The 15,139-nt window shown below is 43.4% G+C and overlaps 1 protein-coding gene across 2 annotated transcripts in view; it reads left to right on the plus strand.

The window, feature by feature from the left end:
* MFSD6 (major facilitator superfamily domain containing 6) overlaps positions 1-15,139 on the plus strand; it is a 145,795-nt gene that overhangs the window by 21,112 nt on the left and 109,544 nt on the right. For both annotated transcript variants that reach the window (XM_040357169.1, XM_040357170.1), the window contains exon 2: positions 5,880-7,447. In XM_040357169.1, coding sequence (XP_040213103.1) covers positions 5,925-7,447 — 1,523 coding nt within the window. In that variant the 5' untranslated portion in view covers positions 5,880-5,924. The remainder of the gene's footprint in view (positions 1-5,879; positions 7,448-15,139) is intronic.

A 15,139-nucleotide genomic window follows, 5' to 3' on the forward strand; every position in this document is an offset into this window, starting at 1 on the left:
TCAGTTACAGTAACGCATCGCAGTATCGCAAAAAATGGCCTGCTCACGGGGGTAAAACTTCCCGGAGCTGAAGGGGTTTAGATTGAACAAAACTAAAAAGGCAGCATTTGTTTTTCATAAATAATGGCAGTATGGCACGCAATATTTCGCAATTTTACACAATCAATAATTATTTTACTCACTTTTTTTTGGTGTGCTCTGGTGGGGGGGAGGGGGCTCCCATGCAGGAGTAATGGAGATCACTGTCTGCAGTGCAGCTGGCAGTATGATGACAGTGACACACAGTCACTGCTTCTTCCTGTGTTCAGGCCATGCTGTGGACAGTGGAGAAGATGGAGGCAGGAGGTGGGTGGAGTCAACACTCACACTCGGGGCAAAGAATGAAGAAGGCTCTGCAGCTGCTCTGCTGGGGCTCTCCTCCTCATCAGCAGGGGCTCCAGGCTCCAGCCTCCGACGTGACTGACGTCACTGGTTGCTACACGCCAAGCGACCAGTTGCAACCAGCGGCGCAGCTCCACCCACCTCCTCCCTCCAGCGCGGCATAATGACAGAGTCTCTCTCTTACCGCCGCTGATTATACCGATGTGAGAGAGAGACTCTGTCGGGAGTCGGGACTGCAGTCAGAGCCGACCCGGGCCCCCCCTCGGGCAGTGACCGACGGACCGAATGGTCAGTCCGCCCCTGCGGCTTGTCGGGAATCCGGCCCTGCCGGGCCCCCCTCGGCTGCGGGCCCCATAGCGGCCGCGTGGGTCGCTATGGCGGTAGTTCCGCCACTGCTGCATATACTGACAGATTTTACTGTTGTGGGTTTAGTAACACTTTTTAACCTAGTCTAAGGCCGCGTACACACGATCGGTTAAACCAATGAGAACGGTCTGATGGACCGTTTTCATCGGTCCAAACCGATCGTGTGTGGGCGCCATCGGTTATTTATCCATCAGTTAAAAAAAAGCCAACTTGTTTTAAATTTAACCGATGGATTCCTAACCGATAGAAAAAAAACGATCGGTTAAAAATCCACGCATGCTCAGAATCAAGTTGACGCATGCTTGGAAGCATTGAACTTCGTTTTGTTTTACGTCACCGCGTTCTGACACAATCGTTTTTTTAACCGATGGTGTGTAGGCACGACTGACCATCAGTCTGCTTCATCGGTTAACCGATGACAACGGTCCTTCAGACCATTCTCATGGGATGGACTGATCGTGTGTACAGAGCTTTATAGCGGCTTCACACTGCCAGGATGCGGCCCTGCTGCATTTTCTTACAGACTTCATTGATGTTCCACAGTTTTGGTGTGTGGTTCTAGAAAGCACGCCAAAGATGCAACATGCAGGACTTTTGGTACACTTTATGAAACTACCCCAAAATCGTAGAAGCTCATAGAAGTCATGGGAAAGTGCAGCTAACCTGCATGAAAGACTGCCAGTTGGCAAAAGCGTAGCAGAGCGGTGTACAGCCACCCTACGGGTAGATTTAGACATGCTATTGCACAACTTAGCGCCCCAGGGGCTACTCCAATGTCTATCCCAATATAGTAGCAACAGCTGAGAGAAGCCCACACTCGCAATGGGGAGATAACATGCATATTAGTCAGAGCTCTCTTTCAGCAATCCTAGACATAAAAAGTCCCACTATTGGCAATCGTGATAGGATTGCTGAACGTGAGTGCTGACTTTGGGCCAGATTCACGTAGGAGAGCGTATCTTTTTGTGGGCATAGCGTATCCTATTTACGCTACGCCTCCTCAACTTAGACAGGCAAGTGCAGTATTCACAAAGCACTTGCTCCATAAGTTGCGGCGGCGTAGCGTAAATGGGCCGGCGTAAGCCCGCGTAATTCAAAAATGGAAGAGGTGGGCGTGTTGCATTCAAATGAGCCGTGACCCCATGTAAATGAAGCGCCGATCGTACGGCACATGCGCGCGCATGCTCAGTATCACGTTGAATTTACTCCTTAAGATACGCCGGCTCAATGCCTGTGACGTGAACGTAACCTACGCACATCCCCATTCACGTACGACTTGCGTAAACAACGTAAAAAGCTACTCTTGTTCCGACGTCCATACTTTGCATTGGCTGCGCCTCATATAGCAGGGGTAACTTTACGCCGGACGTAAGCCTAATGTAAACGGCGTAGCGGGCGCAAGTACGTTCGTGAATCGGCCTATCTAGCTAATTTACATATTCGACGCGTAAATCTACGGAAGCGCCCCTTGCGGCCAGCGTAAATATGCACCCAAGATAGGACGGCGTAGGAGACTTGCGCTGCTCGTATCTTGGCCAAATTCATGCGCAACTGATTCTAAGAATCGGGCGCATAGATACGACGTCTCGCATTCGGACTTACGACGGCGTACGTGGAGATACGCCGTCGTAAGTCCTTTGAGAATCTGGCCCTCCTATATGCAGATTTAGACATGCGTCCAAATATAGCTTGCCTCTGAAGCCTAATCCACGCTTGTATCGCACTCCAGAGGCTACTGCAAGGCGGTAAAGAAGCAATGCAATGGCGACGCCTATTTAAACCCCATTTTAGGTGATCAATTGCATTGTACGTGGTTGTGGGGCTTTACAGGACCTCTCCATTTACTTGAATGTGCAGCTACAAGTCGGCTGCGGGGAGCGAAGCATCGCGTTCATGGTGTGTAAATGCCCGTCTGCTGCATATTGCAGCTTAAGAGGGGAAGATGGTTGGCGGGTGGCAAAAACTTGACTCGGCCACGCATAAACGAAGCATAAAGCCTCATACACATGAATATGTGCCAGATGATTGTCCTTCTTGCTTTTTTTTTTTTGGTAGCGTCATATGGAAAATTAAAGCGGAGTTCCGGACAAAATTACACTTTTTAAATATAAATACCCCTGTAATACACAAGCTTAATGTTTTCTAGTAAAGTTAGTCTGTAAACTAAGGTCCGTTTTGTTAGGTTATTACAGCATTTTGAAACTTTATAAACTAGCATTAGGCCGTGGCCATCTTAAGTGTGGGCATATGAAGCCAGACTGTATTACTTCCTGGATTTCAGCTTTGCAGATCTCGCACATGCTCAGTGCTGCACAAGCAGTGTAATAGGTTTCAGGTCAGGTTTCCACAGCAACGGCAGTGTCAGACGAAGTTGCCGCCCCTTATGCAAACCTCTCCTGAAATAACCCATTAAAAGTTGATATGCGGAGGGGATAGGGATTGCCGATCGCTGAAAGTAAATGACATTAAAAGTTGATAATAAAAAAACAATGACATCGCCCACTAAAAGTTGATAAGCGGGCATGGGGGGGATTGCCGATCTCCGAAGTTGATAACCCAGGGGGGAAGGGTTGCCGATCGCTGAAAGTAAATGGAGAGAAATGACAATTAATCGCCAAATATAAATGACACTGACATTGCACATTAAAAGTTGATAAGCGAGGGGGGGGGGGGGGGTTCTGCTGCCGATCGCTGAAAGTAAATGACCATCAATGACATCGCCCATTAAAAGGGACACTGAGAAGGGGGGTGCTGCCGAGAGAAGCGGGGGGAGGGGAAGAACCGCTGATCAACCATCATAGAATAATAGACACTGAGAAGCGGGGGGGGGGGGGGCTGCCGATCGGCCAAAGAAGACACTGAGAAGGGGGGTGTTTGCCGCCGATCGCCCATCATCGAAGGACATAAAAAAATTACTGAGAAGGGGGGGCAGTGTGTTCCGCGGCTCATTTATAAAATATTGTGAAGCGAGGGGCGCGATCCACCGGTGTCGCGAGTGCGGCTCATTTAGAAAATATTGAGAACTGGGGATGATCAGCGGGTGCCGCGGTTGGATTGCGGCTCATTTACAAAATATTGAGAGACGGGGGGTGGGGTGATCCGCGGGTGCCGCGAGTGAGGCTCTTATTTTAAAATGTTGAGAAGCGGGGGGGTGGGGGTGATCCGCGGGTGCCACGAGTGCCGCGAGTGAGTCTCAGGGGGAGGGGGGGGACTGTTATACTGCGTGACTAGTGACTAGGAGGGGGAGGTGACTCACCAATCCCAGGAGTCTGTGCGGTGTAGGCAGAGGAAAACGACCGCGGTGCAGGAAGAAGGCATATTAGGAAGTCTGCCTAGCAACAACCGTTTTAAAGTATGTAATTGTACTATGCTTAATTGGTCGTACACATGATCCGAATATCGTACGAAAACTGTCATCTGAGGAAGAACCGTACGATTTTCGGGTCACGTGTACACGGCTTTCGAGAGTCGATTACGACAGTTCATCCGATATTCAATCGGACGAGCAAGAAAATATCCCTACCAAATTTGTACCAGAACGTACGATTTTCATTTTTAGTCAGTATAGTTGTCATCCGAAAATACAATACAACACATGACATCTCTTCCGATTTTTTTATTTTTATTTATTTTTCTGTCGTACGAGAATTTTCGTGACTTTAGTAACCTATTCAATTTCTACTTGCGTCTATTAAGCGAAAAAAGTCATACGATTTTCGGATTGTGTGTACGGGCCATGACTCACAGAATATGAGGAAACAATCTTGGAATCCATATCTTAGGTTTTTCAGATAAAGGGATCTTCAGCATGACCTTTGGAACTTTGTTTTTATGTTACACCTAGAGAAACGTCAGTGTTGGCTTAATATCAGTTTACTATAGTATTACACTGTTTTCTGTTCATCTGCTCTGAATGGTTTGTGTGTGTACGCAGTGTTTATTTTACCTTCTTGTATAATTATACTGCAGAACTGAGAATGGTAGCTATTTATTTCAACTATCAAGCTTTTTATTGTATGCTTTGCCATAAACAAGGAATATAAAACGTTTTCAATTTCATTGAAAAAAAAAGATCCATTCTAAATAGGTTGTGATTTAAAGTAGATCTAAAGAAAAAGGTTTATTTTATCTTCTTCGTTGGGAGAATTAGAAATTTTCTTTTCTTCCTTCTTTTTTTTTTTTTTTTTCAGCAGTCGAGACTGGGAAACTGGTCAGAGTTGAGAGAAAGGTGCATAGTGCTAAATACAGGGATATTCTTGAGAAAAATCTGTACCACTCTTTGTGTGTGTGTGTGATTTGAGGCTAGGACGGAGGTTCACCTTCCAGCAGGACAATGACCCCAAACACACTGCTAAAGCAACACTTGAGTGGTTTAAGGGGAAACATGTAAATGTGTTGGAATGGCCTAGTTAAAGCCCAGACCTCAATCCAATAGAAAATCTGTGGTCAGACTTAAAGATTGCTGTTCACAAGCGCAAACCATCCAACTTGAAGGAGCAGGAGCAGTTTTTCAAGGAAGAATGGGCAAAAATCCCAGTGGTAAGATGTGGCAAGCTCATAGAGACTTATTCAAAGCGACTAGTTATGCACATTGACTTTTTTGTTACTTTTTGTTATTTTGTCCTATTTGTTTGCTTCACCATAAAAAAACAACTTCTTCAAAGTTGTGGGCATGTTCCTGTAAATTAAATGATGCAAATCCTCAAACAATCCATGTTTATTCCAGGATGTGAGGCAACAAAACACGAACAATGCCAAGGGGAGTAAATACTTTTGCAAGGCACTGATAGATGGGCAGATAGACAGAGATTACGATTATATATATATATAATCTATTACTCTAGATCATGGGTGCTCAACCTGTGGCCCTCCAGCTGTGGCAGAACTACAAGTCCCATCATGCCTCTGCCTTTGGGAGTCATGCTTGTGACTGCAATGCCTTATGGGACTTGTAGTTCTGCAACAGCTGGAGGGCCACAGGTTGAGCACCCATGCTCTAGATGGTATGTTTTTAAAGTGTGTGTACGTTTGTGTGTGTATAAACTACAAAAAAAATGTATATGCATTTTTATTGCATTGCCTTGACAGCCTCCTTCTTTTTTTTTTTTTTTTTTTTTTTTTTTTTTTTACAGGACAGAAGAATAACTATACTTGGGCCCTGCTGAAGTTATTGGGCAATGGCTACTGGGGACAAAGTTGCAATCCTGTCTGAAGATGAGGAGGAACAGAAGAGGAAGTATGTACTTGCCGATCCTTTCAATGGTGTTACCCTGGAACAAGACCAATCTGGACCTAGGGACCCCTCTGGGGCTACTGATGCCATTTCAGCCGCAGATCAGGACATGGACTGGTTGGAAAAACACTGCATCAAAATTAACAACGACCTTCTTATTTCAAAAGTTTTCTACTTCTTTTTTTATTCTGCGTATGGCTCTCTCTACCCCCTACTTCCAGTATACTACAAGCAGTTAGGCATGTCTCCCACTCAGGGTGGTCTTTTAGTAGGGATTAGATATTTTATTGAATTTTGCAGTGCCCCCTTTTGGGGTATTATAGCTGACCGCTTCAGAAAAGGAAAGATAGTCTTACTCTTTGCTTTGCTTTGCTGGGTGTTGTTCAATTTGGGAATAGGGTTTGTAAAACCAGCAGCTTTATTATGTGTGCCTAAAAATCCATTACCGGTCAGACCTACGAACTCCAGCATAGTTCTCACAACTACTCTGCCCCTTCCAACCACGTCAGACCTAACTACAAAGGCAAGCTCCATTACAACAAAAGCCAAACGAAAGAGAGATTTATATGAAGATCCGTTTAACCTGGAGATGAGAGAGTCGGGAGGAAGGTTTTATGAAGAAACTTCCATCACAGTGCATCGGTTTATTCGAGAAGCTAGAAACGGCAGTGATGGCGGCTTGACCGATGATGGAAACAGTAGTGCTCTTACTACAACTACTATAGCTCCTACCACCCCCAAGAGTGCCGATAGTATCCTACAGTATAACCAAGAAGACGTAGAAACCATATTTCTGTTGATTTTGCTGGTGGTTATCATTGGAGAATTCTTTAGTGCGCCAGCCGTAACTATTGTAGATACAGTGACGCTTCAGTATTTAGGTAAACACCGGGACCGTTATGGAATGCAACGAATGTGGGGATCCCTTGGTTGGGGCTTGGCAATGTTATCAGTGGGCATTGGAATAGATCACACCCACGTATCTGTGATTATTGAGGGTGTTGGTTGTATAGCTCCTGATTATAAGAACTACCGGATTGCTTTCATTGTTTTTGGGGTCTTGATGTCAGTTGCACTTATTGTTTCTACACAATTTCACTTTTATTATAACCATGTAAAAACAAATGAGGAGCGAAGGGAGGACCTAGAAATCTCTCCCGTGGCGTTTAGTTCTGAACCAGAATCTCCAGGACAAAACGAAAGTGAGAGTATGGAGGAAATGGTTCAAAATTTCAGATTCTGGGATCTGATCAAGATTATCTGCACTGTACGGTATGGATCTGTACTCTTTGTAGCCTGGTTCATGGGATTTGGTTATGGATATGTCTTTACCTTTTTGTTCTGGCACCTGGAAGATCTTAATGGGACCACAACTTTGTTTGGTGTCTGCTCTGTACTAAGTCATATATCTGAACTGACTGCTTATTTCTTCAGCCACAAGCTAATTGAACTGGTCGGTCACATCAGGTAAGTTGTGTTTTACATTTGTTATAATATTGCTTTTACATCTTTTTTTTGTAAATGATTTAAGGAAGAAATACATTGCATCAAAGCACCACAAGCCATAAACGCTATTTAATTTTAATATTAATTTATCTATGCTTTATTTTGTTGAGAAATTACTTAGAAAAACGCCCCCCCCAGCATTTCTGGCTGCTCCCATCTTGAGTAAGGGTAGATGATTCATGTAGCATTTACTTTCTGGAATCCATCTGCCCTTGGCTCAGGCCTGAAAGGCAGCAGAATGCTTGGTTGAGAGAGCCCCTCCTGAAGACTCCTGGGATGTATGACATCATTTTGCCTAGGCATAGAAACCAGGAACTAACAAAAGAACACGCGTTTTCAAACAAGTAAATGCGATATACTTTCCTATCTATTTACTAATGCTAGCGGCATAAGGATTAAAAATAGTTAAAGACGTGAGAGTGTAGTGTTCCGGAAGGTTGGTGGATTGTAGTGGTGAGTATAACCTTTGTGCTCACGCCTAGAAAAAACGAGCAGTTGACCCATGCAGTGCGAGCACAGCCCCACTGCATGGGGAAACTTTTTTTTTTTGCCCGGAGTTGGCATTTAAAGCCTAACTGAGGGGAAACAACAAGTATCCCCTGTGAATAAAAATAAGTCTAAATGTATAACTCGTGCTGGAAGTACATATGTGATAAAATAAAATAATATAGTGTATAACAAGTAAAATTGCAGCTGCTGTACACAAAGTGCTAAGGCTGCATTCACACCTAGGCGACAAAACGCCTGAAGCGCGACGCCCGTGCCGCTGGAGGGGAGAATTTCCATTGATGTCTATGAGATGGTTCACATCTCATAAACGCCGTACGCCTGCCGCCTGAAAACAAGTCCCGGACCCTTTTTTTCAGGCGGCATTGGCGTTCGGCCATAGACATCAATGTAAATTCTTTGTGAAAAAAAGTAAACTAATCGCGGCAAAATACGCCGCGTACGCGGCGTTACAATGTGAATGGAGCCTAACACTTAAAAAGAATTACAGCGCTCGCAAATAAGTATAATAAAATGCAGACATATGCAACAATTCGTAAAAGTCCAAAAATTTTAAATATATGATGTGCTCCAATATAAAAGTGGATTTGTGCTCCAAATCTCAAGGCGCGCCACACTCCCTCCTGTGTACCCATTCACCAGATGTAATGGGCCCCTAGCTTTTCAGTCTGGGGGACGTTCAGGCTTTGAGATGTTGGCCAGGGATGGTTAAATCACATCAGCGCATCAAGAGGATATCTGTAATTTGTAAACATCAAATGTGGATCGTGATGCCCGAAATAATAAACGGAAAAAAGGTACCATAGTGAAGTACTGTTGACCAAGACATTTATTGCGCAAGTAGACAAGTACTTACAGACTGAAGGGTTAAAAATAAGCATGGATTAGGGCCGAAACAACTAATCGATTATGAAATTAATCGATTACAATTTTCTTTATCGATTAATCGGCCAGTAACCTAATGGGGTTAAAAAAACTAAAACTAGCCCTTTATAGTACAAAAAAGAAAATCGCTACTGTAAATATTACTTTCACTGTCCCACAGTAAACAAATGAACCCCTTACAGTAGCGATTATTTGATCTTTTTGTACTTTATTTTAGTTTTTTTAACCCCATTATGTTACTGAACATCTCAGGCCTGGGGTAACATCTCCTGTTTTTTGGTGCTTTTTGCAGAAACGCACTACAGTTCATTTACGTGTTTTCCTATGGGACACATTCACATCCATGATTTTTTTTCAGCTGCTGCGTATTTGGAAAGTTTTTTTTGGTTCAATATACTTTAATGGAGAAGCTGCAGAAAAGCACGTAATGTGATTTTGCGGCAATTTGTGTTTTGTAATCTGCCCAACAACAAATTGTCCCAAAAAATTAAAAAAAGCTATTTATTTTTAAGGCTATTATCCGATTAATCGAAACAATAATCGGCAACTAATCGATTATGAAAATAATCGTTAGTTGCAGCCCTAGCATGGATCCAGCAACAGTTTATAACGGCAAACTAACGCTGTTTGCTGTTTGCTAACGCCGTCTATTCGCTTTTGCATGAGGCTATTGGGGAAGATGGTAGCCTCCTTCGAGGCTGTCCCTTACACCCAGTTTCATTTGAGGCTACTTCAAGGCAGTATTTTAGCCACCTGGAACAGGAAGATCCAAGCTCTGGATTTACCCATGCGCCTGTCTTCACAGGTGCGCCAAAGCTTCAGTTGGTGGTTAAAGACCAAAAACTTGCGGAAAGGAAGATCCTTTCTTCCAGTAGCCTGGAAGGTGGTGTCTACGGATGCCAGCCTAATAGGCTGGGGAGCAGTATTGGAAGAAGCTTCAGCCCAGGGAACCTGAGCCAAGACCTGCCCATCAACATACTGGAAATACAGGCAGTATATTTATCCCTCAGAACCTGGACACACAGGTTACAGGGCCACCCAGTTCGGATTCAATCCGACGATGCTACTGCAGTAGCTTACATCAATCACCAGGGAGGCACCCGCAGTCAGGGCGCTCAGGAGGTGAATCGGATTTTGACATGGGCAGAAGAACATGTTCCTTGTCTGCAATCTTCATTCCAGGGGTAGAAAACTAGCAAGCGGACTAACTGAGTCGCCAACAGCTGTCACCAGGAGAGGTCTCTCCACCCCGAGATCTTTCAGGCCATATGCCAGAGATGGGGGACCCCGGATGTGGACCTGTTGACTTCCAGGTTCAACAGGAAGTTAAACACATTTTGTGTACAGGGCGAGAGATCCTCTGGCTTACGGATCGGAAGCTCTGGTGGTTCCGTGGAATCCGTTCTCACTGATCCATGTGTTTCCTCCGATCGCTCTCTTACAAAGGCTACTTTGCAGCATCAAGAAGGAAAGAATTTCTGTAATCTTAGTGGCCCCAAATTGGCCCAGAAGACCCTGGTACGCCAAAATCATAAAGATGGCGGTAGGGAAACCCTGGAAACTTCTGCTTCGTCACGACCTGCTGTCGCAAGGTCCAGTGTTCCATCCTTCCTTACAAAAAAAAAAGCTACATTTGACGGTATGGCAGCTGAAACCCACATTCTGGAAAAAAAAGGGATCTCAGTGATTTCTACACTTATTAATGCCAGAAAGCCAGCCTCCAGGTTTATCTACTATAGAGTCTGGAAAGCAAACGTTTCATGGTCTGAAACTAACAAATGGTATCCTCAAAGATATGACATAAGTAGGATTCTCACATTTTGCCAGCTAGGAGTAGATATGAAATAAGCCCTTAGTACCATTTAAGTGTCAAATATCCGCTCTATCAGTCTTCTTTCAAAGACCGTTGGCATCTCATTCCATAGTTCGGCTTTCATTCAGGGGTACCGCTGATCAATCCGCCAGTCAAGTCTCCCTTGTGCCCATGGGATCTGAATTTAGTATTGTCAGTGTTGCAGAAGCAAACTTTTGAACCTAGATTCCGCTGATTCTATTAAACAGGAAATTAGCCTTTCTGATTGCTATCTCTTCAACTAGAAGTGTATCTAAAATTCTTTTAAAAAGGCGTTTTATCTTGCACGGTATTTGCGCAATAAATTTCAAACATTGCAATGAGCGTCATTTTATTCCCTAGGGTGTCTGCTAAAAAATAATTATTTTCTAGCAAAAGAATGGTGATTTGTACATGTAGAAGAGAAGTGCCAGAATAGGCCTGGTATTGAGGTGGGTATAAAAGCCTGGGATTGAAGGGGTTAAAAGACACTATCTGCTTTACCAACCATTCGGCTTGAAACCTCTTAAAGCGGTAGTTCACCCTCCTTTCCATCATTAGACCATTACATTCGGCATCGTAGCGCGAGCTACGGTATGCCGGTCTTAAATTTTTAATCCCCGTACTCACTGTGCTATCGATGATTGAAGAATCCGACTCCCGCGGGGAATGGGCGTGCCTATGGAGAGGGAGGATGATTGACGGCCGGCTCTGGCACGTCACGCTCCCCGAAGACAGCCGGTGTAGGTCTCGGCTATTCACGGCGCCTGCGCACAGGCTATGCGCAGGCGCCGTGAATAGCCAAGCCTATTTCGGCTATTTCCGGAGAAGCGTGACGTGCCAGGGCCGGCCGTCAATCACCTTCTCTCACCATAGGAACGCCCATTCCCCGGAATCTTCAATGTGGAATAGCACAGTGAGTACGGGGATAAAAAATGTAAGACCGGCATACCGTAGCTCGCGCTACGATGCCGAATGTAATGGTCTAATAAAAAAAAAAAAAAAAGTTTTTTTTTTTTAACAGGGTGAACCCCCGCTTTAACCTGTGACTGGGAACTGATGCGATTTTTTTTTTTTTTTTTTTTCTCTTTTATAGAAATCTTCCAAAGACGCATCTGCCTGTACTTTTTAAAATTGTATAGAGGAGTTTTTCAAAACTTTTGTGTGCCGTTCAGAAAGTAGGGTTATGGAAATATACTGTATATACAGTGGGGATCGAAAGTTTGGGCACCCCAGGTAAAAATTTGTATTAATGTGCATAACGACACCAAGGAAAGATGGAAAAATCTCTAAAAGGCATCAAATTACAGATTAGACATTCTTATAATATGTCAAAAAAAGTTAGATTTTATTTCCATCATTTACACTTTTAAAATTACAGAAAACAAAAAAATGGCGTCTGCAAAAGTTTGGGCACCCTGCAGAATTTATAGCATGCACTGCCCCCTTTGCAAAGCTGAGACCTGCCAGTGTCATGGATTGTTCTCAATCATCGTCTGGGAAGACCAGGTGATGTCAATCTCAAAGGTTTTAAATGCCCAGACTCATCTGACCTTGCCCCAACAATCAGCATCATGGGTTCTTCTAAGCAGTTGTCTAGAAAACTGAAACTGAAAATAGTTGACGCTCACAAAGCTGGAGAAGGCTATAAGAAGATAGCAAAGCGTTTTCAGATGTCAATATCCTCTGTTCGGAATGTAATTAAGAAATGGCAGTCATCAGGAACAGTGGAAGTTGAAGCAAGATCTGGAAGACCAAGAAAAATATCAGACAGAACAGCTCGCAGGATTGTGAGAAAAGCAATTCAAAACCCACGTTTGACTGCACGATCCCTCCAGAAAGATCTGGCAGACACTGGAGTTGTGGTACACTATTCCACTATAGAGAGATACTTGTACAAATATGGTCTTCATGGAAGAGTCATCAGAAGAAAACCTCTTTTACGTCCTCACCACAGAAATCAGCGTTTGAACTTTGCAAATGAACATATAGACAAGCCTGATGCATTTTGGAAACAAGTTCTGTGGACCGATGAGGTTAAAATAGAACTTTTTGGCCGGAATGAGCAAAGGTACGTTTGGAGAAGAAAGGGCACCGAATTTAACCACTTAAAGACCTTAGGTGTTTTTCAGATTTGGTGTTTGCAAGACTAAAACAGTTTTTTCTGCTAGAAAATTACTTAAAACCCCCAAACATTATATATATTTTTTTTCTAACACCCTAGAGAATAAAATGGCGGTCATCGCAATACTTTTTGTCACACCGTATTTGCGCAGCAGTCTTACAAGCGCACTTTTTTTGGAAAAAATTCACTTTTTTGAATTAAAAAATAAGACCACAATAAATTTGGCCCAATTTTTTTATATATTGTGAAAGATAATGTTACGCCGAGTAAAATGATACCCAACATGTCACGCTTTAAAATTGCGCCCGCTCGTGGCATGGCGTCAAACTTTTACCCTTAAAAATCTAGATAGGCGACGTTTAAAAAATTCTATAAGTTGCATTTTTTGAGCTACAGAGTAGCTCTAGGGCTATAATTATTGCTCTCGCTCTAACGATCGCGGCGATACCTCACTTGTGTGATTTGAACACCGTTTTCATATGGCGGCGCTACTCGCGTATGCGTTCGCTTCTGCGAACGCATCAGGACGGGGCGCTTTAAAAAAAATTTTTTTTTGTTTTCTTATTTAATTTTATTGATTTTATTATTTTTTACACTAAAATATATAAAAAAAAAAATGATCACTTTTATTCCTATTACAAGGAATGTAAACATCCCTTGTAATAGAAAAAAGCATGACAGGTCCTCTTAAATATGAGATCTGGGGTCAAAAAGACCTCAGATCTCATATTTAGGCTTAAATGCAAAAAAAAAAAAGGAAAATTTGTCATTTAAAAAAATGACAGAAAAAAAATTGTCTCTTTAAGAGGCTGGGCGGGACTGACGTTTTGACGTCACTTCCGCCCAGCAGAGCTATGAGGACGGGTGGGGGCCATCTTGCCCTTACTAAAGTCCTCACTCTCCAGGCGGCAGCATCGGATCTCCTCCGCCGCTACCGACGGCTCCGGTAAGCGGCGGAGGGCGCGGAAAAGCGGCGGGAGGGGGGGCCCTCTCCCGCCACCGATAACGGCGATCTCGCGGCGAATCCGCCGCGGAGACCGCCGTTATCGTTTACACGGCCGCCCGCTGAAAACATGGATATCTCAGTTGTGGCAGCAGCTGCTGCCGTTACTGAGATATCCATGTTTAAAATGAGGACGTACATTTACAATAGGCGGGTCTTTAAGTGGTTAAAGAAAATAACCTCTGTCCAACTGTTAAGCATGGGGGTGGATCAATCATGCTTTGGGGTTGCATTGCAGCCAGTGGCACAGGAAACATTTCACGAGTAGAAGGAAAAATGGATTCAATAAAATTTCAGCAAATTTTGGATGGTAACTTGATGCCATCTGTGAAAAAGCTGAAGTTAAAGAGAGGATGGCTTCTACAAATGGATAATGATCCTAAACACACCTCAAAATCCACGGGGGATTACATCAAGAGGCGTAAACTAAAGGTTTTGCCATGGCCTTCACAATCTCCTGACGTCAACATAATTGAAAATCTATGGATAGACCTTGAAAGAGCAGTGCGTGACAGACAGCCCAGAGATCTCAAAGAACTGGAAGACTTTTGTAAGGAAGAATGGGCAAAGATACCTCAAACAAGAATTGAGACTCTTGGCTGGCTACAAAAAGCGTTTACAAGCTGTGATACTTGCCAAAGGGGGCAGTACAAGATATTAACTCTGCAGGGTGGCCAAACTTTTGCAGACGCTATTTATTTGTTTTCTGAAATTTTGATAGTGTAAGTGATGGAAATAAAATCTAACTTTTTTTTTGACATATAAGAATGTCTAATCTGTAATTTGATGCCTTTTGGAGATTTTTCCATCTTTCCTTGGCTTCGTTATGCACATTAATACAAATTTTTACCTGGGGTGCCCAAACTTTCGATCTCCACTGTAGTTGGTTTTCTACAGTGTGAGAACATTGCCACTTAAATTTTTCTTTTGTGACCCCCACCATGGAGTAAAATAGACACTTTCCCACATATGAAGCTACAATATCAGATTTCATGCTGCTTGTTGAAATCTGGTGTTGCCTCCTAACCATAAAATACAAAGCTCTTCTCCATGAGTGGTGTATTGTCTTTCATTGGTGGAAACCGTGAGAAAGGTGCATCACTCTTTGTGACTACATTAGGATCCAAGATTATATAATATATATATAGCTGCAACTAACGATTATTTTCATAATCGATTAGTTGGCCGATTATTGTTTCGAATAATCTGTTAATAACCTTAAAAATAACGGTAATTTTGCCTATTTGTTGTTGGGCAGATTAACCACTTCATTACTAAGCCTGTTTTTCAGATTCAGTGTTT

Source organism: Rana temporaria, chromosome 6 (genome assembly GCF_905171775.1).
Source record: "Rana temporaria chromosome 6, aRanTem1.1, whole genome shotgun sequence".
Lineage (NCBI taxonomy): Eukaryota > Metazoa > Chordata > Amphibia > Anura > Ranidae > Rana > Rana temporaria.